This window comes from Abramis brama, assembly GCF_963993115.1.
Source record: "Abramis brama genome assembly, chromosome: 2".
NCBI lineage: Eukaryota > Metazoa > Chordata > Actinopteri > Cypriniformes > Leuciscidae > Abramis > Abramis brama.
Genome location: NC_139964.1, coordinates 22,526,113 through 22,551,210, shown reverse-complemented (window position 1 = coordinate 22,551,210; position 25,098 = coordinate 22,526,113). Strand labels below are relative to the sequence as shown.

The 25,098-nt window shown below is 35.8% G+C and overlaps 4 protein-coding genes across 11 annotated transcripts in view; 1 reads left to right on the top strand and 3 right to left on the bottom strand.

The window, feature by feature from the left end:
* The window catches only part of LOC311076550 (uncharacterized protein), a 5,008-nt gene extending 4,173 nt beyond the window's left edge, over positions 1 to 835 (top strand). The window contains exon 5 of the mRNA XM_084104877.1: positions 306 to 835. Coding sequence (XP_083961003.1) covers positions 306 to 441 — 136 coding nt within the window. The 3' untranslated portion in view covers positions 442 to 835. The remainder of the gene's footprint in view (positions 1 to 305) is intronic.
* The window catches only part of LOC311076559 (CD209 antigen-like protein 2), a 47,970-nt gene that overhangs the window by 22,351 nt on the left and 521 nt on the right, over positions 1 to 25,098 (bottom strand). Inside the window, exons 2-5 of one of the 4 annotated variants that reach the window (XM_084104889.1) lie at positions 24,976 to 25,080; positions 24,775 to 24,896; positions 24,586 to 24,689; positions 16,858 to 21,496 (exon numbers count right to left, since the gene is read on the bottom strand). In XM_084104889.1, coding sequence (XP_083961015.1) covers positions 21,358 to 21,496; positions 24,586 to 24,689; positions 24,775 to 24,896; positions 24,976 to 25,080 — 470 coding nt within the window. In that variant the 3' untranslated portion in view covers positions 16,858 to 21,357. Of the gene's footprint in view, positions 1 to 16,857; positions 21,497 to 24,585; positions 24,690 to 24,774; positions 24,897 to 24,975; positions 25,081 to 25,098 lie in introns of those variants that run through there. The other 3 variants (XM_084104888.1, XM_084104891.1, XM_084104890.1) reach the window with 3 other exon arrangements.
* LOC311076507 (uncharacterized protein) lies at positions 3,653 to 10,663 on the bottom strand. Of its 5 annotated transcripts, XR_014604677.1 has the most exons (7): positions 10,426 to 10,636; positions 8,080 to 8,790; positions 7,874 to 7,995; positions 7,702 to 7,805; positions 6,737 to 6,782; positions 6,570 to 6,651; positions 6,137 to 6,477 (listed from the first exon to the last, which is right to left on the bottom strand). XR_014604677.1 is itself a non-coding variant. In XM_084104800.1 (6 exons), the coding sequence occupies exons 1-5, from the start codon at positions 10,523 to 10,525 to the stop codon at positions 5,985 to 5,987; spliced, it is 1,170 nt and encodes a 389-aa protein (XP_083960926.1). In that variant the 5' UTR covers positions 10,526 to 10,636; the 3' UTR covers positions 3,653 to 3,802. The 5 variants fall into 5 exon arrangements, 2 of the variants coding, with proteins under 2 accessions (XP_083960926.1, XP_083960927.1); XR_014604675.1 differs by lacking the exons at positions 6,137 to 6,477; positions 6,570 to 6,651; positions 6,737 to 6,782 and adding exons at positions 3,653 to 4,318; positions 5,075 to 6,117 and having other exon boundaries at positions 10,426 to 10,663; XM_084104800.1 differs by lacking the exons at positions 6,137 to 6,477; positions 6,570 to 6,651; positions 6,737 to 6,782 and adding exons at positions 3,653 to 3,802; positions 5,985 to 6,117.
* LOC311076535 (uncharacterized protein) lies at positions 14,114 to 16,682 on the bottom strand. The gene is made up of 5 exons (XM_084104853.1): positions 16,530 to 16,682; positions 15,849 to 16,229; positions 15,650 to 15,771; positions 14,770 to 14,870; positions 14,114 to 14,511 (listed from the first exon to the last, which is right to left on the bottom strand). The coding sequence occupies exons 1-5, from the start codon at positions 16,609 to 16,611 to the stop codon at positions 14,370 to 14,372; spliced, it is 828 nt and encodes a 275-aa protein (XP_083960979.1). The 5' UTR covers positions 16,612 to 16,682; the 3' UTR covers positions 14,114 to 14,369.

Genomic DNA, 25,098 nt, shown 5'->3' with positions numbered 1-25,098 from the left:
AAAATAATCACAAACTTTATAAATTAGACACGGCTCTTCCACAAACACAGTCATGACAACAACCACAATTTATTATTTCCATAAATATATTCTATTGATAAATTATCCTCTCTTTTTCCTTTTTTTTTTTTTTTTTTACTTTTCTTAACTATTCATGAAACGTGCTAATCTGGTGCTGTGAATATTGTTGGCTCTTTTATTATGAATAGCTTGTTAAGCTGCTCATTTGTTGTTTGCTGAATGGATAAAACATTTGATTGAATATTTGGGGTTCAGATTAACTGAAAATCTGACCATTTTTTTAGGTTTTGGTTCAAAGGTGAGCCGAATAGCCATGTTCCAGATGAGGACTGTATTGAAGTGATGCCTACAAAAGACTCTGTGAACAACTGGAATGATCAACCCTGCTCTGGGAAGAGGAAGGGGATTTGTGAGAACTAGGTTTTATCTGGTGTTGCTTTGCTTTTGCTTCTATTATTTTAGTGATATTTTCTTTTTTATTGTGAATTTCTTCCAGCTGATGTTCATATGAATTTGTTAGAAGGAAAATGTAAAATATCATTATTTTCTCATTGCTATAATAAACTTACAACATCCAGTTTCTCACGATGTGAATTAGGGTGATCTGGGACACCAAACCTCTGATGCGTTCATGTCTTGCACCATCACAAGAAGCTCTATGTCAACATGATCGTTCTGTTGAGCTGACAATCACAGTAAAATGTCTAAAGTCTCTTAAGATTGCTCTGATTCACCCTATTATTGTGATATTGACTGTCTGCGAAACTGCTTTGGTGTTGTATTGTTTTCACTTTCAATAAAATGGTCAATAAGTAAATTGTATTTTTGTTCTTATTTCAAATTTCATTCTTGTGTATCTGGTCTATTGCAATATTATATGCCAAGGTGTCAAGTACACTGTAAAAATGAATACGCTATATCTAATCAATAAAATTGTGGCAACAGATTACAAGCAATATTATTAATTAAATTTAACAAATTAGAATTGAGTAATAATTAATCAAATTAATTCCTTAAAAGTTAACCATTTAAAATGACAACATGGCTTGTGGAAAGGAAGAAAAACAATGGGAGGGTGTACAACAGCCATTAAAAACCTGGAAATAAGTGAACTAAAATGTCGGTTGATAAACATTTTGTTTTGTGGGAGACCTCCACTCCACTGACCTCACAAAACTACAGTCTTACAATTCAAAACTTTCTTTAAGTCTTGTGACATTTTGACCCATGAGGCGAGGGTAAATAATAACCAGGCGAAAGGCGGCAGTGCAGCTTTAATCACCACGGCACATTTATATTCAGATTATTCCACATATTAAATAATGTAACAGACCTTCAATGTAAATACCCACAAAGAAAGAAAGAAAAATAAATGGGAAGAATTGGCTCATTTTTTTTAACTTAAATAACTGGAATACGAATAGCTGGAATATGAAATGCTAAATTTATGTAACACTAGTGTTAAATGCACTGCTTAAAGGAGAACTCCGGTCAATTTTAACATTGAGCTCATTTTTTTGTAAATTTGGAGTGCTGTCACTACAGAGAACAACGACAAAAATCGGTGTTGCCTACACCGTGTTATCCTCTTTTTAAAATTTGCACCCTGTTGACTTCAATGGGGCAAGTTTTAAACCTGCTTTTAGCCTCTTAACATCCTTGATGTGTCATTACAAGTGCACAGCCATGTGAGTGATTCCTTCAGAGTGAACACGGTGAATCTGACTGCAGTAGATGTGAAAGATATTAATAAAAATGATGTTATTTCAGCCAGCGCACATACCTGTATTTTCTTCCTGTTTTCGGTCGAAGTCCATAGTAATCGATTGTCGAGTTCACGCGCGTGATCATAGGTAACTAAACCTATTCGTGTGAACTCGACAATCGATTACTATGGACTTCGACCGAAAAAAGGAAGAAAATACAGGTATGAGCGCTGGCTGAAATAACATCATATTTATTCATATCTTTCACATCTACTGTAGTCAGATTCACCCGTGAGATTCAACTCACTGATGTATTTATTGTGAGGTTAGAGACATTTTTTTTGCCAGCAGTTCAAACAATGAACAAGAACACAAAAGTAACTTCAGGGCTAGACAAAGCCAAAACAATAAGCAAAAAGTGAACTACCTTACTGCAGCAAACAACATATCCTATCAGGAATTGAAGATCAAAGAAAATACAAAGACTTCCTAACTCCTTAACTAAACATAAGCAGGAGAAAAACAGGTCAAAAATAAATGGCCTTTATAATTCAGAGGATGTCGCCCTTCCGTTCCTCTTTTAAAAAGACGCCCGCACTCCCCGTCCGCAACTACCGAGCGATAGTGGCACCTCCAATTAGGGCAGGAGACTGTGAGAAACAGGACAGGAGAGAGAACCAAAGGAAGAGACAGTGGGAGGGAGAAACACCCACACATGGGCACCAGTACAGGCCCAGGTATATATAATTTACTATTACTTTCAAACAAACTTCTTTTATAATAATAATAATACGTTTTATTTATATAGCACCTTTCCAGGGCTCAAGGACGCTTTACAATGAACAAGCAACAATAATGGCAATGGACAATGCTAACAAACAAACAGTAGATGAGAGTAAAAGTACAGTAAAGGAGAATTATGTAGATGGGGCAGCATACAGCAGAATACAATCAGACACAACTAAATGTAATACAAATTAAGAACGGTAACATTCAGAAAAGAAGTGAGTTTTGAGCAGAAATAGTATTAACACAACAGAGTGATTGGGGGAGAGAGTTCCATAGTTTGGGTGCAACAACACTGAATGATCTGCCCCCCATTGAAGCTAGGTGATATCGAGGGACAACGAGAAGGCAGAGTCAGAGGACCGAGCGAGTCGGGGTGTAGGGGTGGAGCAGAGATTTAAAACTGAGCAGGAGGATTTTGAATGTAATATGATAAGCCACTGGAAGCCAAGAAGATCTTTAAATTTGGGTGATATGGGCAGAACGTTCGGTGTGGGTAAGTATTCTAGCAGCAGGGTTTTCAATGTATTGCAATCTGGAAATGGAGCTAGCAGCTAGACCAATTAAAAGGGCATTACAGTAATCAAGACGTGATGTGACAAATGCATGGATGACACTCAATATTCAATATGATAATTAACTGCACAATTACTAGAAATGTGTACCTTGGATATTACACAATTTGCATACATGAAAAAAAATTGTCTTTTTCCACAAATTTTTTAAGACGTTTCCAACTTTGAACCAATTCTGTAGAATGGCCCATATTTCAAACATTGTTAAAGACAAGTAAACAGATAATAATATAAGAACAAAATAAAGAAATGACCAAAAACCACAACACTGTAAAAAATTTCTAACCCTCCCAAATAAAAAATTTCAAGTGACCGATAACATCTAAATTTTTCAATTGGCCCAAGTGAAATTCTTGTTGCAATAGTCTGTTAATATTGACTCAATGAGAAATAATACGTCAGACTAATTGAAAAATGTAGATGTTATCGGTCACTTGAAATTTTTGACTTGGGGATGTAATTTTTTTTACAGTGAAATATATATGACTGAACAAAGTTCAGGAAATCAAATATAGGCCTTATCAAAAGTAAAATAACACAGCACAATTTTTTTTTTAATAAATAAAATAAAATATAGCCTAGATTAATCATTTTTGAAGTTACGAAAGTTATTCAGTCAAGATCAATATCTTTAGGAGGATATTTTTAGGAGGCTGTCGCTCGTGCTGAGTGCTCATCTTCATCAGGCTTACTCTCAATCACACTTCTTCACATCTGAAATACGTTGCAGATACTTTTTGTATGTCCATTTTAGCTGAACCTGAATATATCATGACTGATATTTGCACGGCAGAAACCGTGGTCAGATAAAACCATGCACCTTTAAATTTTACAGGATGTATCTTTTTTTCACATGCCTTGTACCCACCTACCAAAGCGTCATTTATCATGCATGTAAACAATTTGTTTGTGAAAATGAATACAAAAATGAAACTAAGGGGTCACAAATCAGATCTGAGGGGGCAATGCTCCTTTTTGCCCCATCGTGGCGTCGGGCCTGATAATCAAGCATCAGGTACACCAAAGTAAATGTAAGAATGAAATACGAAAATGTGTTTGTAATAATGGTAATTGAACATTTTATTATATTAACATTATGTTGACCATTTAAAGAGAAAGCAATTCAATTCAAAAAAAGTTTCACAGACACTCAATATCAGCATAATATGGTGAATTATTGTAGTCTGGAACACTTTAGACTTCTGGGGCCGTACTCACAAAACATTTTATCTTAGCATTAAAGGTCCCGTATTATGCCCCTTTTCACAAGATGTAAAATAAGTCTCTGATGTCCCCAGAGTGTGTATGTGAAGTTTCAGCTCAAAATACCCAACAGAGGGTGACCCAGGGGGCGGAGCTTCATGAGCTCGCGCTCAGTCTCTCAGGACAATTTCATCTCACGGAATGATGATAATATCAGAAACTCTCAGTAACGGTGTTCATTTCGAGTTGGACAATAATGCCTACAGAGTCAGAGTGCTGTATAGAGATGGAACAGGTATAGTTTAGTAGTTTAATTACGGTTATTATAACGTATTTGTCATCTGCTTGTATGTATCCATTATTTATTAATAGCCTACAAGTCTGCTGTCTGAATGATGATCAAACATATACTGATGAGTTTAATAAAGTTTATTGTACATCACACAAAAGATGAAGCGTCAGTTTTACTTCAGAAAATCACCGTAAGAGCTGAGTAAACACAGGAAGTTATTAGAAGTGCGCAAGTACATAAACGAATTTCGGTAGAGTTGAGGGAGCATTCCTGTGGGCGGAGGTTAGTCAAAAAACGGTTCTACTGACGTCATTAAAGAAGGAAGTAGAGGGATGTAGTCCAAACGGGCCGTTCGATGTAGGCGACTTCTGTTAAATAAAATATCTCGCTTGGCATTGAACTTTGAGCTTTATAATTTTACAGATATTATTTATGCTCTAACAGCAACATTACACACTAACTAAAGTTTGAAACATGGGATCACGAAGAACGGGACCTTTAAGAGTTCTCATAATTAGCAGAAAATGTTCTTATGTAAGAGTTTGATCTTAAATCTTATTCGCAAAGCTGCTGAGACCAACTTTTACTAAGGAATAGAGAGAAGTCTTAAGCTAAGAGAAAGGGGCGGGGTTGACCTTGTTGCTATGGATGATGTCATCACGCTTACTAACTATGCATACAGTGATTGGCTGATGGGGGAGGAGTGGGCTAGTGTCGCTAATTTAACTAGTATATGTTCAGCTAATTGTCAGTCTCTTACATGTCTGCATGGCAAGTGACAAATGAAGTTTTATTAAGCACGTTCAAATGGTCAATATAATCACAGCTCGAGAGGAGGCATATATACACAGCCGACTCACCTATACTTACCTCAACAGTTTTCTGCATCCCCCCCACCCCCGTTCCTCACACTCTCTGGAGCTTCTTAAAGTGTCCTAAAGTTTCTCCTAAATTGACAAGTTTAGAGCTACTTTTAGCCTTTGCATGTTTTGTGAGTACGGACCCTGCTGGTTACTCATTATAACATCTAGAATAAGATCATATTGACATAGAGCTGCTTGTGATGGAGCAAGACATGATGAACACATCAAAGATTTGGTGTGCTACATTAGCCACTGTCCCGGATAACCCAGTTCACCCCATGTTATACGTTTATTAAAGCAATACATTGTTTTTGACAGTTTTACATGTTTTACATTTGTGGTTTTGTAGGTTATAGAAAATTATTAAATTAAATTGATATCATGAAAGCAGTTTAAATAAAATAAAATAAAATTAGGACCTCATTCAGAAATTTTACTATCACAAAAAGATTGATTCTGTAAAATAATAATAATTTAAAAAAACAAAAAAAAACAACAACAACAACAACATGACAATACCCAATTCCTTACCAAATACCTATTTCTCACAAATCCCTTTTCTGTTGGCAGAGCATGGGAGATCATTCCAGTTCTGGATGGAGTCTAAAGGCATCAGTTCAACACAGGTCTCATTTCGACCTCCATTATTTGGCTGATCTTCAAACCAAAACCTGAATAACATGTGGCAACAAGAGTAAATTTAGAACACTGTAAAATCCAACAGTCGTTCTAACTAACACTTTTTAGTTAACTTTACTTTAAAAACCTGGAGTTTTACTTAAAACTCTTCTAATCTGTACTATTCACATGCTATGCTTTTTTATTCAGAAAACCCAAGTTAAGATTAACTGATTGGTTTGAGTGCCATTTTGTCAAGCAAAAAAAAAAAAAAAAAAAAAAAAAAAAATCTTTTTTTGAGGTGGGGGAAATTCTTAATAGACTTTTCACTCATTTCCTCCACTTCTCCACATCTTTCTCTGTTTGCATTCACTGATTTCCCAAAGTTATCTTGAATTTTGAAGTCAATACATCTGAAAAAATTGAGAGAGCATCACATAAGCTGACTTCATAAATTGATGTTGATTTTGAAATTGATTTTTAAAATGTTTTTGTTTGAACTCACCTTTATGGTGATCAGTGTTCCCTTTGGTTGGGCGCTTGGACTTTTCTTTATATTATTGTAATTTACTTCCAATTGATGCACACTGAAAAAAGTGAAACATCAGTGCAATTCATTCAAAATATATATTTACATTGGTCCAATGGAAAATTGTGATTTTCAGTTTATACCTTCTGTTTTCACTTTGCCTCAAAGTAAGTGTTATGCCCTCTATCACTGAAAAAAAATGATACTTTGGATATTTATGCAGAATCAAAGTTATTCTGTGATCAACAACATAAATCTACGTCAGAAAAAAGGGTCTTAATGAGTTCAGTGATCAAGTTCAAATGATGATTATGTCAAAACATAACCAACACCATCAGACCATCAGAAGATGTCTCTTTATTGTTAAAGTAAACATATAAGGGTCAAGAGTCCAACTAAAGCAAACACTGATCACCATAATGGTAACTTACAATTTGTGATTTTCTTCTTCAGTGATTCTGCTTGTTATCATCAGGTGTCTTCAATAATAGTCAATCATCACTCAATTAATCACTTAATTATCTCATTAACTTTAACACTCTTGAGTGTTAATTTAACACTGGAGTTTTTGCTGTGTACTTTGGGTTAAGGTAAAACGTTGAGTTGGAAAAAATTAAAATTTTGGTTTGACATTAAATCAAAATGTATGGTTTTAACTAAATCATAAATACAATTTCAGAAAATCTAAAAAAATTAGCTGTAACAAATTACATCAATTTTTTTAAGTTAATCCAAAGTATAATTTGTTTCAGTGCACCGATGCAACAATAAATCACTGTTAATTGATTTCAAAGTAAAGGAAGTAATAAATATATAAATACATAGAATTCATTTAATCATAACCATATTTCTTCACAAACTATGATATTTTAAAGTTTTATTGCTAACACTTATTGTCAGAAACATGGTGTGAAACTATTAATTGGATTGATATAATCCATCTATATAATGGAGACAAATAATGGAGAGAAGAGTTGTGTTTTGCAAAAAAAATCTTTGGTTTTGGTATTTATTGAACAGTTGGGTCTTCTGTTATTTTTAGAGGTTGTGATGGTCTCAAGTTTAAAATACTTTCACAGTGATTGTCTGTGAGTGTTTCATCACTTACCCTTTTCCCAGTGTTGAATTATCCACCCATTTCATTGTCCCATTGTTCTCAGTCTTAGACAAACCAATCCACACTCTCTCCTTGATGAATGAAGTTATGTGTTTCTGTGTGAATAAAAACAGGAATAAGTGTGATTCCTCTCATTGATTAACAGACACTCACACAAACTCACCTGTTTCTCTTCAGTGTTGATAATGACCAGATCACCACCATGATCCCTGCAGAACTGCCTGCTCTCAGACCAGCTCATCGACTCATTGGATTTGAACAAACATACAGGCCCACGCGGATTTCCTAACAGAAACTCCCATTTTAAAAACTCTATGGATAGATATAAAGAAAAGGATGAAAAAGAATTAAAAACAGATTCATACTGACCTTGTTTGGATTTTTCCTTCTTTAGTTCTTCACTCAAAGATGTGACGTTGCTTTCTAACTCCAGTTTCGTCTGATTCAACTGGTCTTTCTCAGCAGTGAGATCTTTGACTCTGGTCTCCAACTGGCTTTTCTCAGCAGTGAGATCTTTGACTCTGGTCTCCAGCTCCAGTTTCTTCTGACTCAAAGAGTGGGAACTGTTCAGTAACTGGCTTTTCTCAGCAGTGAGTTCTTTGACTCTGGTCTCCAGCTCCAGTTTCTCCTGACTCAAAGAGTGGGAACTGTTCTGTAACTGGCCTTTCTCAGCATTGAGATCATTGGCTCTGGTCTCCAACTGGCTTTTCTCAGCAGAGAGATCTTTGTCTCTGGTCTCCAGCTCCAGTTTCTCCTGACTCGAAGAGTGGGAACTGTTCTGTGACTGGCCTTTCTCAGCAGTGGGACATTTTATTCTGGTCTCTAACTCCAGTTTCTCCTGATTCAAAGAGCTGAAGTTGTTCTTCAGTTGGTCTTTTTCAGTCATTAGATCAATGTTATTGTCCTGTAAGCTTATGATAGTGTGATTGAACTCTTCAACTGTGTTCTTGTAACTCTTTAACAGGTCTCTTTCTGCTGTTATGGTGCTGCAGTGTATGTGCTGCAGTGTGATGAAGACCAGCAGAAGAACACAAATGAGCCCGAGACACACTGTCATCAACACCAAACACCTGCGTCCTCCTGACAAACAGATAGAACACACACAGATATCAATTAACAACCATTCACATATTATGCATATATTTATAATATATTACTTTTGTTACCATTGTTGTGTTTTGCATGCTGAATGTTAACGTCTATGTGTAACTCAACCCTGACCAATTGCAAGATATTGTCACAAATCTTGTAAAAATATAGCGAGATTATATCAACCCAGTTAAAACTTTCACAACGTGTTTATGACATAAGTGTTGACAATACAGTTTAAAAAGATTAATAACAAAAAAGAAAAATAAACTAGAAGATGATTTAGTTTGGTCACCTTTTAAAAGCAACCTATTTATTATTTCCCTTCCCTTGAAATCAACTATCTGTGATTTCTTGTTGCATTGCTGCATTAATTGGAAGTGAATTACAATAATACAAATGAAGGTCCAAGTGACCAACCAAAGGGAACACTGATCGTCATAATGGTGAGTTCAAACTAAAACATTTTAGGAAAATCAGCGTGTGTAACGTTCTCTCAAAATTTTCAGTTGTATTGACAATTCAACATTCAAGATGACTTTGGGAAATGAGTGAATGCAACTAAAGAAAGATAACTGCAGAAGTGGAGGAAATGAGTGAAAAGTCTAGTAAGAATTACCATTTAAGCCTTGTTTATACTTTCGCCTGGCTCCACAGTGCGAGTCTCCGCAGACTGCGCGCGCACCTCCCCAAACGGACGAGGCGTTTATACTTGATGCACTCGCTGTTGTACTATTCTTTGAAACGACAGGGGACGACTCGAGTAATTGTCCTCTAAACCATCAGGAATCAGCGGTGAGAAGAAAGCTATACACACGTGACAATGTTTATTTTAGTACACCACCACCAATACCACACTACACAAATAACCCAGTAAACCCTGAGATTATTACTCATGACAATAAAACAAAATATATGGATATGAGAATGTGTATACAATATAACTAAATGAACGATCTCTTACATATTTTCTAATTTCACTAAACATTTCATTAAGTTTCGTGAACATTTTTATTAAACATGGACCTTTATGTTCGTTAAAATACGTTTTATGCTATTGTATGCTCATATTTTAAATGTAAGCAACTAATTTAGACGTGCAAACTGGGTGCCGGTGTGGTGAGAAGTTCGAGCTCGGCCAGATTCGGCTCGAAGTCGTTCATCTTCGAATGCGGAGCCGCGCGCGCTGTTACAAAAAAAGCCGCGCACACCACCATGCGAAATGGGGTCTTGTGCACCCAATGCGCACGACTGCCCACACCGCAATGACGTCATTTTTGCTGCGCGCACCTTCTCGCTCGTGCCGACGCATCGAGTATAAAGTCTATTTATAAGACTTAATTAATCTTAAGTCTATTAATTTTTATTTTTTTTGCCTGACAAAATTGCACTCAAACCAATCAATCTTAACTGAATAACCAAAGCATAGTATGTGAATAATAAAGATTACTAGATTTTTACAATTAAGACATTAAGTTAACTAAAAAGTGTTAGTTAGAACAACTGCTGGATTTTTCAGAGGAAAAAAAGGAATGATTGAAATTTTATGTAACAGTTTTCAGTTCCTCAAACATTATTGCTCCATGACCAACTCCATCTCTGCGTCAGAATAAAATTTCTACTTACTGCACATTGGAGCTTTTTCTTCATCCTGCCAGAGACTCTCTGTTTGTGGTCCAGTTGAGCCTTCGGTAACTCTATTTACAATATACCTGCCTGATTTCATTATTTGCTCTTACTCACAGTCTTACAATACAGTAGTCTATGTGTTCACAGATGAGCTGCGGTCTGTACTGTAAGACTGGGTTTCCTGCTAAGAAATAACATGAAATCAAACATCCTGCATTAAACAATAAAAATCAGTAATCTGGAGATTAGAAGAAAGAGCATAAGGACCGCCTTGCCCAGAATTACCTCCTCTCCCCCATGAGCCCCCCTCTCCCTACTTCCCTCCTTTCACCCTTACTCAAGTCACTGAAAGTTCACTAAGAATGTCAATATAAAACACATGATGTATCTTGTGAATATATTGTTGTTTCCCATTCAAATTTGATGTAAGTCTCAGTGCATTTGGTAAAATGGTCACTTACAGTCACTTTTATAATGTGCAAGACTGAAAAGTCTGTTCTCCATTTTGGGTGGTGTCTCTTCAGGATATGTGATAATCATGGCTCCTTTCCCCCAAAACCAGGTGTGACCTTTGGGGCACGAGAGTAGGTCCAACAAATCCCAATTTTTTTGTGTAAATATTTACAACTCTTCTGTTCTAGGTATTTAAGGTAAACTGGCATAACAGTCTTTGGAAATCTGTAACCAGGAAACCCCCACACAGGGCTGAGTACATATCTACACTACACCTGGGATGGGCAAACTCGGTCCTGGAGGGCCACTGTCCTGCAGAGTTTAGCTCCAACCCTGATAAACTCTCCTGTCTGTAGCTTTCTAGTAATCCTTAAGACATTGATTAGCTGGTTCAGGTGTGTTTGATTAGGGTCCCAGATAGACAGCAACCATCAAAATAATGTTAATGTGTCAGTGTTAACTGTATTGAATCAACATCTCTTTTGCTCCAGCAATTAATGTTGAAAAAATGTTTGATCCATAAATCAATGGTGATGGCACTGAGTCAGTGTTACAATGTGATGTTGGTTCAACACCATGCTTGTACTCTCAGAAAATGAAACACAACAATTACAACTGGCTTAAAGCCACACAGTTCCTGTTTTTAAATAAAGCAACCGGCAGCATAGTGATGGCAGTCTGACACTGAAGCTTTGATACGTGTTTCAAACCATTAACTACAATTCCATTTGAACCACTGCTCTGAAGGTTAGGTGTGTGCACTAGATTTATTGTATTTCACTCGTCTTAAAGCCCCCTGTCCACTATCTAGCTGAGATAATTTAGATGCAGCCTTGGCACTTCACCAGGCGAGGGCGCTGTTACTGAAGCTTCGAGTAATGAACCCATTTTCAAAACAATTCTTCTAAGTGGTTCAGAGCTTCAACAAAGCTTCATTTGCCCATCATTACGGAAGCATAACATCAATGTTTCTCTGCTCATCTTTGACTGAAGCACAATGGTGACACACACAACTAATAAATTAAACTAACAGATCTCTCCTGTACCATCTTGCACATAAAACATTAATCAAATTTATAAAATTGTATATTTACTCTCCTTATCAGTTATTGACTCTGCATAACTTTTTTTCTATGAACTTTCACTAATATTTCAGTGAAATTAACTTCTCTCATTTAGTAAATATGACTCTTACGTTTTACAGTAGGATATACAGTGTTTGTTAAGTCACAATCATCATCTAGTGGTAGGGTTGCCACCTTTGATTTGTGAAAAACCGGGACACTCAGATTTTTTTTTGGTTGTTGTTGTTGTTGTTGTTGGGGGGGGGGGGGGGGGGGGTGTTGTTTTTGCATGATTTTCCAGCGCTGTTTTTCCTTTATATTTAACTGAAATTTTTAACTGTAAAAAAAAATAATCTTGCAAATAAGTGTATTGTGATTGTCAAAACATTTTAGTAACTAAACTGAACTGTATTAGGTTTAGTGACAACATGTTACAATGTTTATATGGTAACAGTTACAATTTCTGGTAAGATACGTTTTTTATTATTGCTTGAAACAAATTTCAGGATTTCAATTCAGTTCAATTCTTGTGATTTGATTTAATTGACTGATTTGGATAAATATTAGGTACACAAGATAGGCATTCATTTTTCTCAAGAAAAAAATCTCACCTAATGCTGTAAACATACAGAGAGCCTTATCAGCTGGTAAAATTATTTAAGGTTAAAAATAACTTTATTTAACAAATTAAATATAATGCGTTTTTTTATTATAATAACAACTTTATTTAATGATAAGTAAATATAATAAATATGTAATATAGTAGCCTATGTTTAGCAAAATACTCTCTATAGCTCTTTTTTTCTAGCTAACTAACGTGCTATAGCCTATTATGGTCATCAAATGGCTTTCCTGAGGTAATGTTATGTGACAATTGTTCTCCAGCTGTTTTATTGACCCTTTCCGCGGTTGAAAAACACTGATTGATCGATATTATGTATGATGAATATACATTTCGGTAAGTTGTACGTTTTCTTTTAACATTGTTCATTCGTGTTTATTTACTATTAGCTAGAGGTGATCAGTTTACGTGCTGCTAGGGATCTTTCACGTCACATTTACAAACGCCAAAACGGTGTTTATTGTTTGAATTTCGTAATAAAATTGACAGAATCTGAGAGCTGAGATTTTTTTATATCATAAGTAACCTGCTCTGTCTAGTCTGTCGGTCTCCGTGTACTCTTTGCTTCGCGATTTTTCTGTGCAGCTCTGCAGTAACAGTAGAAGGAAACGGTTTGAAACCAGGAAATTCTACTTTAGAAGTACATTTTAACAAAAAACCGGGACAATTCATGTCCCGGGAAAGAATATTAATTTTCCGGGACTGTCGCTCAAAAAAGAGAACAATCCCTGGAAAACGGGACGGGTGGCAACCCTATCTAGTGGCCTGATTTACTGATCTAATTTATTGTCTAATGTATTTTTATGGATGATGTTTCGTATTTTTGATTGTGGTATCACTGAGATTTTACAGATGAAGATCTATCAGAGTTTTGACAAACAGAAGACATGAAGGATTTAAAAAACAGTAAACACTCTCAACATTTCTAACTTCCATATCATCCAGACACACAAAAACATCAAGAATCGGCGTATGAATCTCAACAATGGTGACAATCAAAAGTTATATGGTGCAATGAATGTTGGGTACCATCAGTTTGTTGAGGATTAGTGCCGATGGCTGTCGTGTTGATGAGGCCTTCACAGGGGAGTCTAGTTGTAAAGTGAAAATATACATAAATCTGTTAGTCGAGTCACAAGTCGACTTACGCCACAAGAGTAACACTTGACGATGTGTGATGTAGGATGTAGGAGTAGAGTAAGCTGAACTAAGTGAACTAAAATGTCTATTGATAAGCTTTTTATTTAGAGGGAGATCCAGTGCACTGACCTCACAAAACTAGTTTTACAAAACATTTTATTAAGTCTTGTGTTTTTACCTAATTTTTAGTTTGAGCCAAAATAATTTTTTTTTAATTCAAAAATGTTCATAACTGGAATATGAAGTGCTAAATTTATGTAATTACATTAGAGTTATGCTGTGTGTTTACTATGGTAATAATGCCAATTGACCAAAGCAAAAGCAATTCAACTCAAATGCAGTTTCACAGACACTCAATATTAGAATAACTGATGAATCAGGGCAATCTGGGACACTTTAGACTCCATCGTGAGAAACTGGATGTTGTGAGTTTATTATAGCAAGGAAAGATAACGATAATTTTACATTTCCATTCATCTGAATATCAGCTTGTGATTTTGTATATTACAGAAAAGTATGAAATAAAATGTATATTTAAGAAGTTTATATAAAATGAAGCAGACTGTTTTAAAAAGCAGGAACCTCAATTAGAAACTGGGCATTCACGATAAGATGATTCCATAAAATAATGGAAGTAAAACCACAAGAAGACGGGATGAAGCCTATTTCTCACAAATCCCTTTTCTCTTCTCAGAGCATGGGAGATCATTCCAGTTGTTCAGGTTTGAAGATGAACATGAAGATATCATTTCAACACAGTCTTCGTTTCCATCTTCGTCATTCGGCTCACCCTCAGTCCAAAACCTAAATAACGTATTAGATGTTCAGTTATTCAGAACCCCACATTTTTTCGTTCAGGAATACAAAATAAGCAGATGCTTTTGAATTTATTTATAGGAAGTATCATTTATTGTGGATGTTGTCATGATTGTGTTTGTAGAAAATATATTTTCAGTTGTTTTCTTAAAGTTATGATGGTCTCATTTCATTTAATGAGATTACAAAAGACCGACCAACTAAATCCACAGTGGTTTTCTGTGAGTGTTTTCTATCATCACTTACCCTTGATTCAGTGTTGAATTGTCCACCCATTTCAAATTGCCCTCATTCTCAATGTCAGACAAACCAATCCACACTCTCTCCTTGAATGAACTTATGCACCTCTGTGTGTGAATAAAAACAGGAATAAGTGTGATTCCTCTCATTCATTAAAGCTACAATATGTAAGATTTTTTGATCAAATATCAAAAAGTGCGATATATTTCCTGCAGTTGTGTACTTACAATATCCCAAAAGTTCCCAAAGATTTTTAATTTTAGAGAAATTCCAATTTTAAATAATGGCTTGTCCCGAATCACTTGTCGCCTGTCAATGACGCAATATCCGCGTTAACCCAGGTTTCCGCTCGTACTGCCATAGTAAACATGGCGACAGACGTTGAGAACTGCGTTACGTCTAGCGGCGCGATTGTTTCGTTCATACATGGACCATGGGAAGCGGACTTTGGGACAAAAGGAGAACTAAAACGAGGATCAATATCAGCGTGGCGTTTTCGCGATGCTGAGAGCTAGCGTCGGCGACTTATATTGTACACTCAAAGAAATGCTATGTTGGCTTTAATTAACTTTTTTATGTCAACAGGTTCAAATATGAACCTGAACATGAACCAAATATGTTTTGGTTGAATGTAAAAATATTAATTTTAGGAGAATTGAACTTAATTAACTTAATTGTTTTGGACAAAATTTAGACTTTTAACCTTATTCAACTAAACGGCATTGGATTAACCTTATGTAATTAATTGAAACAAATAATGTTACATAGATCCAACGTAACCTTACGTGGAACCTGTTGACATAAAAAAGTTAATTAAAGTCAACATAGCATTTTTTTGAGTGTAGTTTTATGTCACATACTTTAACAGTCACTCACACATTCTCACCTGCTTCTCTTCAGAGTTGATAATGACCAGATCAGCTCCTCGATCTCTGCAGTACTGCCTGCTCTTAGACCAGCTCATCGGCTTATTGGACATGAAGAAGCCATCTAAACTACACAGATATCCTAACAGAAACACACACACTAAAGCTGTGTACATGAAAGATAAAGAAAAGTAGGAATACAAAAAAATGGATTCTAACCTTCTTTAAAAACTTTTGTCATTTCCTCACTCAAAGACGCAACTCTGGTCTCCAGTTCCAGTTTCTTCTGATTCAAAGCATCAGCACTTCTCTGTAACTGGCTTTTCTCAGCGCTGAGATCATTGACTCTGGTCTCTAACTCCAGTTTCTTCTGACTCAAAGAGTTGAAGTTGTTCTTCAGTTGGTCTTTTTCAGTCATTAGATCAGTGTAATTGTCCTGTAAGCTGATGATAGTGTGATTGAACTCTTCAACTGTGTTCTTGTAACTCTTTAACAGGTCTCTCTCTGCTGTGATGTTGATGTACAGTGTGATGAAGACCAGCAGAAGAACACAAATGAGCCCGAGACACACTGTCTTCAACACCAAACACCTGCGTCCTCCTGACAAACAGAGAAAACACACATATATCAGTGTATACCTTTCATATTATTAGAAATTAAGTTTTAAATCAACCCTTTTAGGTAATCTATACCTTTGTCTTTAGAAAGCAGGGCTTTTTAAATAGTATTTATTTTATAAGACAAACATCTGGAATTGCTTTGATAAATATCACAATAAGGTCATGTTGATAAAAAAACAAAAAACAAAACAAAAAAACAAATCCATGTTAATCACCTTCATATAAAAGCAGAAACATTGACCCAATTTTCATAGAAAAAAACGCTTGAAATTGTACATACTGTGTTTTCGAGGTTTTCCTTCATCCTGGCCAGTTGTGTCAATATCATCTTCATAACTTCCATAAATAGTATCAAATTCCATGATTTGCTCTTGTGTCTTATAGTAAGTCTTAACAGATGAGCTGCGATCTTCAGAATGATGAGTAGCGTTTTCAAGTTAGTGCTAATCCCAAACAGGAAGTGATTTCATTTGACACTGCATTTAATGACAATATAGACTTCCACACAGTAAAAACCCCAGTGTTAAATCAACACTGCTCAGATTATAAAACCATCAACAGGTAACCATCATCACCTGATCTCATTTCACTTTAGCTTTCTTTGCTGCAGTAAATGTGTTCGACAAACACACTGTCAAAACAACCAAAAAAGACAAGAAATATAATAAGAGTTAAGAGCCCAACTAATGGAAACACTATTCACTGTTATGGTGACTTCAAATGAAACACATTAGAGTTAATCCTCTGTTAATTCTCAATAAAACTTTTGTAGACGTCTGACAGAAATAAAGTCAGTCTGGTTAGTAATAAGTGAAGCTGGTAATGCTGTTTGTGGAGTTGTTTAATCCTCCTCTGCTGAGATCTTCACAGATTTAATGTCTTCTTTTCTCTTCAGTTGATTTCATCTAAGGCTGTGACTGAAGTCAGTTGTAGTTCTTGTGTTTCTGCTCGTCTCTTTTTCTGTTCTCTTCTTTCCTTCAGTGATTCTGCTTGTTAACAGGCTTATTAAGGATGAGATGACTCTATATTTAATATACACAGGTTTTGTGGCTCAGATAAGGTCCAGTTCTGGTTTATTTCTTTGCTCTTGGCTGACATGTGGCATTGCTATGGCCTGCTTGTGGCCCAGATCTGGCAAACAGGAGCGGTCCAGTCAAGTGCCATCATGTGGGCCGGATCTGGGCCAAAACAATGTTGCTATGTGGGAGGTTGTATTTTCAAGTCATTTGGCTGACACCGCCGTTGGTGTATAAATGAGTGAATGAATGGGTGAATTAGGGCGCTATATAAAGCGCATGTAAAGCGCTTTGGTGGCCTTGGGTCTGTTGAAAGCGCTATATAAATGCAGTCCATTTACCATTTCAGGTGAATCTGATGTGAGTAAAGCAGTGATATGGGTGAGTTGTTTACTTTTTAATTCATATTCTCATTAACACCATTATTTATACCTATTAAGTCAGACCGATTTGATGCGCATGAAAATGAGAGGCGGGATTTGCGTTGTTTTTTTTTGTACTGTGGAGTACTTTCTTATTTCAGTTTTTTGTGGAAGCACTGCTTCCTTTGCCTCCTCGAAGGGAAAACCCAAAGACAAGATAAAGAGAAGGAGCTAAAGCAGAAGTGAAAGTGCAGAAAAATAAAAATACCCGCTGTTAAATTAATACTGTTCTGTGTTTATATGTGGACCACCAGCAGTGTGTTAAAAGTAACACTGAAGCAGTCAGTTCAACTGAATGCTTCAGAAACTTAAGTTAATTAGATAATTAAGTTCTTTAAAAAGAAACTACTTCCAAACAGATGTACTGACTTTGTTTAGATGCTTCTTTCTTTAGTTCATCAAACAACGTGACTGTATTATAACTGCAGTTTATTCTGACTCAAAGAGCTGAAGTTGTTCTTCAGTTGGTCTTTTTCAGTCATTAGATCAGTGTAATTGTCCTGTAAGCTGATGATAGTGTGATTGAACTCTTCAACTGTGTTCTTGTAACTCTTTAACAGGTCTCTCTCTGCTGTGATGGTGATGTACAGTGTGATGAAGACCAGCAGAAGAATACAAATGAGCCCGAGACACACTGTCTTCAACACCAAACACCTGCGTCCTCCTGACAAACAGAGACAAAACACACACATATCAGTTAACAACCATTCACGCAATATTATTAGATAACATTTCAAATCAACCTTTTTAGGTAATTGCGTTTTTGAAGAAAAAACACTCAAATAATATCTGTCACACAGATATGTATAGGTACATGTTTAATCATTTGAATTATATGTGAAAGTAGGGCATTGTCATTTGTTGATGTTGTGTGGGCCAATAAACAGGAATACATCTTCTCAATGTGTAGTCTATATGTTTTTTTTTTTGTTTTTTTTTTTTGCTGTTAAGCATGCATATATTCATGAAATTCATCGACAACTTACTTAAATACACTCCCCTCTCACATCTTCAAAGGACATGATGCCCACTTTACACTCAGAACAAAAGCTGAGGATTTTAATATTTTGTTAAATAAAACTAAACACCATGGAGTCACAATAACATCTAGTTGAACATATTATATTTGCATTTCAACAATATTCCATATATGATAAATAAAAACAATAGGATATCAGTTTTTTTATATTCTCTTACAGCTAAGATATATAAATATAAACTCACACAAAGGATCAGGTAAAACCAGGGATGTGGAAAACGTTATGAAGGATTGGAGAAATATTTTGATAAAACATTTTATAAGCCTCTTTTCACAAAATGTTTAAAGGGGCAATTCAGAATCCCTTGTTATTAGCGACACCAGTGGCCGTTAAGTGAACTGCAGCCAGCAGCTTATTGAACGCACTAGAGACTGAACGTGATTCAATGTCTCGAAATACTCACGGCAAAGTTCTTTTTCATTCTTTGTTTAGAAGTAAAAAGTGTGAAATACCTTTGCAGCGATGTACTGTTAACAAACATCCAGATGCCGTCCACACTGCTGAGAGCAACTTTAGATGAGTAAATAGTACAAATTCCTCCCAGTAACAAAATAAACACAAAAATGACAACGGTGAGAAAACAGAAGTTCAGAAAGCACCTGATCGTAACGATGTGGATATGTTTGCATCGGCTCTGTGATTCACCAGCATCATGTCGACAGATGAGGATAAAATTACACTGTTATAATATGAATTTGATTATGAAGTATATTTGAGACATCTGGCTATATGAGACTACAGTTTGAATTGATCCCTTTTCTTTGCATGACACAATGGGCCTCATTCATTAAACTTTGTAAATATATAAGTAAATTCAGAGTAATTTGCGTGTAAAACAGACCTTCTCGAAAACTCTCATAAACATCTGATTTGATTGTTAAATTTGTGTATGTTAATGAATTCCAGTCATTCGTAAATAAGGTACGCATGCACACTCATTCAGCATGTCTTTCTGTGAATTATTATTTTTTGTTTGTTTTTTGTCTCTCTATGAATTACAACCGAAGTTCTTTTAAGACAAGTAATTTCACTAGGCGGCCATCTTTGAAATGCCTCTCAGGTGTGGAAGTGCAGCTCCTATCTCTTTGAACGGGGAAACATCAAATTCTCCAAAACTGTTTGTCAAGCTTACGATTAAATTTCATATTTGAAATCACCAAAGAAATCTGACAACAACTGTCTCATAAATTGTATTTATAAATGCTCGAATCATGACAGAAAATGACATTTTTCCACCTGGATCAAGCTAATGCGCAGTGGAAGCACCTCTGACTGTTTCGTGGCGCGATGACTTTAACAATCGTGATTGGCTCTTATTTAGAAGGCGGGATTACGCCATATTGAGCGTTACACTTTTCCCCATTCAAAACAACACGAGTGATGCGTCTTGTGTTATTCTATAGTCTTTGTTACAACTACATATATTACGTGTCCATGAACGCTGTGGAATCTTCTGGACTCCCTTCTCAGAACTGGCTCCATTATATTGCATAAATGCAAAAGAGACTAATAGGCCATTTGCCTACCAATAAATATTCAATTAATGTGTCCACCAAAGCATTTTCAGCCAGCTGGTGCTCTTCTGAAAACAGCCAGCTGGTGGCGCTAGAGAGCGCTTTGGTGGCACTGTGTTTTTCTAGATAAGAGGCTTTGGCTGCTATGATTTGGAATATTAACAGCAGAAACGTGTTACTACTAGTATCTCATTTTGTGGAATATTACTGAATAAAAATGCAATAACCAGCAATATGAAATTCTCCATTGTTCTTCAGTCGGTGTACAAGAAGAATGATTGGTTGGTGTAGTATTTGTCCCGCCCCTCCTCCACTGTGATTGGACGGCTGGTTAAAAAGTGACAGTGATGAGTGCTGCGTTTTACCCAATGGCCCTGTCCCAAATAACACTTCATATGCGCTTTCAGTCTTGTGGACTTACAATGTGCGTGCTTCCCGACAGTCAAAGCGGAGTAACGTCACGAAAGTGTGGACTCATGGAAGACCGAGAGTTTTTAGGGTGCCATTTGGGATAGGGCCAAAGTTGAACAGTTTTCAACTCTTACCTACAAAAAATAAATAAATAAATCGCCAGCAAACTTGTGAAATATTATTATGGTACATAGTGCATTAAAACGCATGTCATTAGTTTGCACAAAGCGTTCAAATGTTTTACGCCCCATTTACACATGGTAGGGAGCAGGAAACATTTTTTTGTACCAACTAACATTTTGAAAATAGAACGTTTTACCATTTTATTGAAAATAAAAGCAACACAACATAAAAACATGTTCACAGACTCTCAATATCAGAAAACAGGGTGAATCAGAGCAATCTGGGACACTTTAGACTTCTACATTTTACTGTGATTGTCAGCTGAACACTTCAGATTAACAAACGAGATGCATGATAACATCCAGAAGAAGTTTTAATTAACAGCTGCTTATAATGGAGCAAGACATGAACACATCAGATGTAAAGTGTGCAGCATTACATTACACATGAAAGCAGTTAATGCTTGATGAATTCAACTTGCATTGTTTTAAAAGACGGGGCTCTTAATAATGAATTATTTGATCACTATTGAATGATTCCATAAGAAAATAGAAGTTTAAGGATGAAAAAACAGGATGAAGCCTATTTCTCACAAATCCCTTTTTTCTTCTCAGAGCATCTGAGATCATTCCAGTTGTTCAGGGTGTGTTTTTTAGGGATCAGTTCAATACAGTCCTCATGTGCAGCATTATAGTTATTTGGCTCACCATCAGCCCAAAACCTGAATAAAATGTGTCAGAGTTTTAATTATTCATAACCTCAACTAAACAACAAACAATTTACGAATGTCACACGCAACAAATACACAGCAAAAACTCCAGTGTTAAATTAACACTCCTGGGAGTATATCGTCGCTGTCGGGCGGAAACCTCGCATGTCCAAATTTGGTCAATTTCATATTTTTCCACAAATCGATGCTATTGGTCAGTCCCCACGTGGTTCTGTTATTTTTACAAATTATTAACCAATCTAAAGTGTTGAAAATAGCTTGAGAGCAAATCTCGTAACTCAATTGGACACTTAAACTGTCTAAGAATCCTCCTAACTCCACCTCTTCTTCACTCGTATGTACCATAAATGGCAGGAGTTTACGCGGCATAATCCGGCATTTTGTCTCCTCAGGATTGAAAGTCGCAACGATAAGAAATCCTCGTCGAGTAACACGTAAAGCAAGCCTTAACTTTGATTTTTATCTGTGTTAAACTATGAGTTATTGATATATTTTAAATGTCTACGTATAGGCTTATTATTACTAGGCTTATTATACGTGTGCATTGTTTTAAAATGTATCTAATATAATACTTGAATTGAAAGAAATGTTTTGGATACCAGCATTAAATTATTGTTTTTATTATTATTTTACTGACTCGAAGTTGGCACTGTGCATGTAAAATACCCCAAGTAGCAGGTTTTATTTATGGGAGAAAAAGGGTCTGTCTAACGTTAACGTTTCTGGTGCCAGTAGCAGCTAAGCCTATCATTGCATAACTCTGTCTGTTTTTTTAGACAATAACGAGTGAAAATAGTTAGGTTAGATACATTTGAGTAAGCTTGTTTTGTTAAAAATCGATTGCTGTAATGCTTTGGTGCAGAAGGAAGCCCGTGAGCCACGGTAAGTTTGCGTGCAGATTAGGCAAATTTCCACCTATTAGACAGCCTAGTTACCTCATCGTTTTTTGTTCTGCTTCACGTATAGCTCTTAAACCTTTAAAATAGAGTTTAGGAAGATGTATGTAACCACAGTCGTTAGCTTTGGTTAACTATTGAAGCCTTTTCTCTTGTCAAAAGGCTCAACGCGACCGCAGACTTTGTTTGCGTGCAGATTAATTTCCGCCTATTTTAGACAGCCTAGTATTTTGGTATTGCGCACTCATATCTCTTAAACGTTTAAAATAGTTTAGGAAGATGTATGTAACCACAATCATTAGATTTGAATAGCTCTTAAAGCCTTATCTCTTGTCAAAAGGCTCAACGCGACCTCAGACTTTGATGAACACTGGCAGCAGTGACGTCTGTGTCCATACCATTCTAATCAATGATAGCGTAACCTCGTATCTCCCCGCTCCCAAGTCATAAAGCTCGTATCTCCGATTAAACATGATTTTGGGGAAATGTTGTGTTAATGTTTGTATACAATAGTATATGATAGCAATATAAGTTATAATACCAACTTTAACGATACAATGTTTAATAACTCAAAAAATATGCAGTTTTCTTAATTTCCTGAAAAATAATGGTTTTGGAGATACGAGGATTACGCCCGACAGCGACGATATATGAGTCCACACTTGTAGAGTGTAAAGTGTTAAAATATGAGTGTTAAATTAACACTCAAGAGTGTTAAAGTTAATAAGATAATTAAGTGATTAATTGAGTGATGATTGAGCATTATTGAAGACACCTGATGTTAACAAGCAGAATCACTGAAGGAGAAAATCACAAATTGTAAGTTACCATTATGATGATCGGTGTTTGCTTTAGTTGGGCTGTTGACCCTTATATGTTTACTTTAAATTTTGCTTGTCTGCTGTTATTGATATATAACAGTCAGATGAACAAAGAAAAAATGTGATCTGATGGTGTTGGTTATGTTTTGACATAATCATGTTGTGATCTGTAAAACTAAACTTATTGAGATAGTTTGAATTAACTTGATAATTACAGCAGCTCTGTGATTCTACAGCATATGATTTTCAGTATTTTTCATATAATCCAAAATATTTAATAAACATTGTTCTGATCAAAACACTTTCAAAAGAATTTGTTTAGAAACACAGACATCAATAATCAGCCTGTGAATCTCAACAATGGTGACAATAATAAAGCATGTTGCAGTGGCTGCCACCAATCACAACTCATTAATGGCTCCCATCATGCATTGCGGTGTGAATAAATTATGATCTGAATTGTCTATGTAATTTACTTTTCCTAACTGAATATTCTGCTCGTCACCATTGTTGAGATGCATACACTGAATCTTGACGTCTGTGTGTGCCTAAAAGAAAGGTTTTCTTTTTTTTAAAAAAAAAACAACTTTTAAGAAATCCTTTGTATTATATCTAAAATTTTGGATATTTATGCAGAATCACAGTTATGCTGTAATCACCAACATAAATCTAAGTCAGAAAGAAGGATCTTAATGAGTTCAGTGATCAAGTTCAAATGATGATTGTCATAATATAACCAACACCATCAAATCACTTTTTTTCTTTATTCATCTGGCATTTATAACTCAGATACAACAGCCAAACAAAATCTACAGTAAACATTTAAAGGTCAAGAGCCCAACTAAAGCAAACAATAATCACCATAACGGTAACTTACAATTTGTGATTTTCTCCTTCAGTGATTCTACTTGTTAACATCAGGTGTCTTCAATAATGCTCAATCATCACTAAATTAATCACTTAATTATCTCATTAACTTTAACACTCTTGAGTGTTAATTTAACACTCATATTTTAACACTTTACACTCTTGAGTGTGGACTCATATACACTCCCAGGAGTGTTAATTTAACACTGGAGTTTTTGCTGTGTACATAAATCATAAATTAACAGTAATCTCAGCACTGCATTTCTAGAGTAAACATAAAGCAGAAGTGAAATTGCAGAAAAGTAAAAGAGAGAAGTTTTATTTAAATAGAATTTATTTATAGGGACCGCCTTTTGTGGTTTTGCTATACATGTTTGTGGAAAAGCTGTCTTCAGCAATTTTCTGGAGGTTTTGATGTTCTTATTTTTAAAATGAGAATTAAAAAGACTTAAATAAATAAATACACATGAATTTCTGTAAGTATTTTTGCACTTACACTTGTTTCAGTGGTGAATCGTCCACCCATTTCATGATCCCCTCGTTCTCAATATCAGACAAACCAATCCACACTCTCTCTTTGATGAATGAAGTTATGTGCCTCTGTGTGAATATAAACAGGAATAAGTGTGATTCCTCTCATTCATTCATTCATTCATTCATTAAAAGTCACTCAACACAATCTCACCTGCTTCTCTTCAGTGTTGATAATGACCAGATCAGCTCCTCGCTCTCTGCAGTAATGCCTGCTGTCAGACCAGCTCATCGGCTCACTGGACATAAACAAGCCATCTGGACCCCACAGAAATCCTGAAAGAAACACAACTTGTTCAAACAGTATACATAAAAGAAGAAAAAACTAGAAAAAAGAAATGTACATACAACTAACCTCGTTTAGAAGAGCACTGAAAGTGCAGCAGTGTGACGGCTGCAATCAGAAGAAGACAAAGGATCCCGAGACACACTATGATCAACACCAAAGACCTGCTTCCTCCTGACAAAACACAGATAT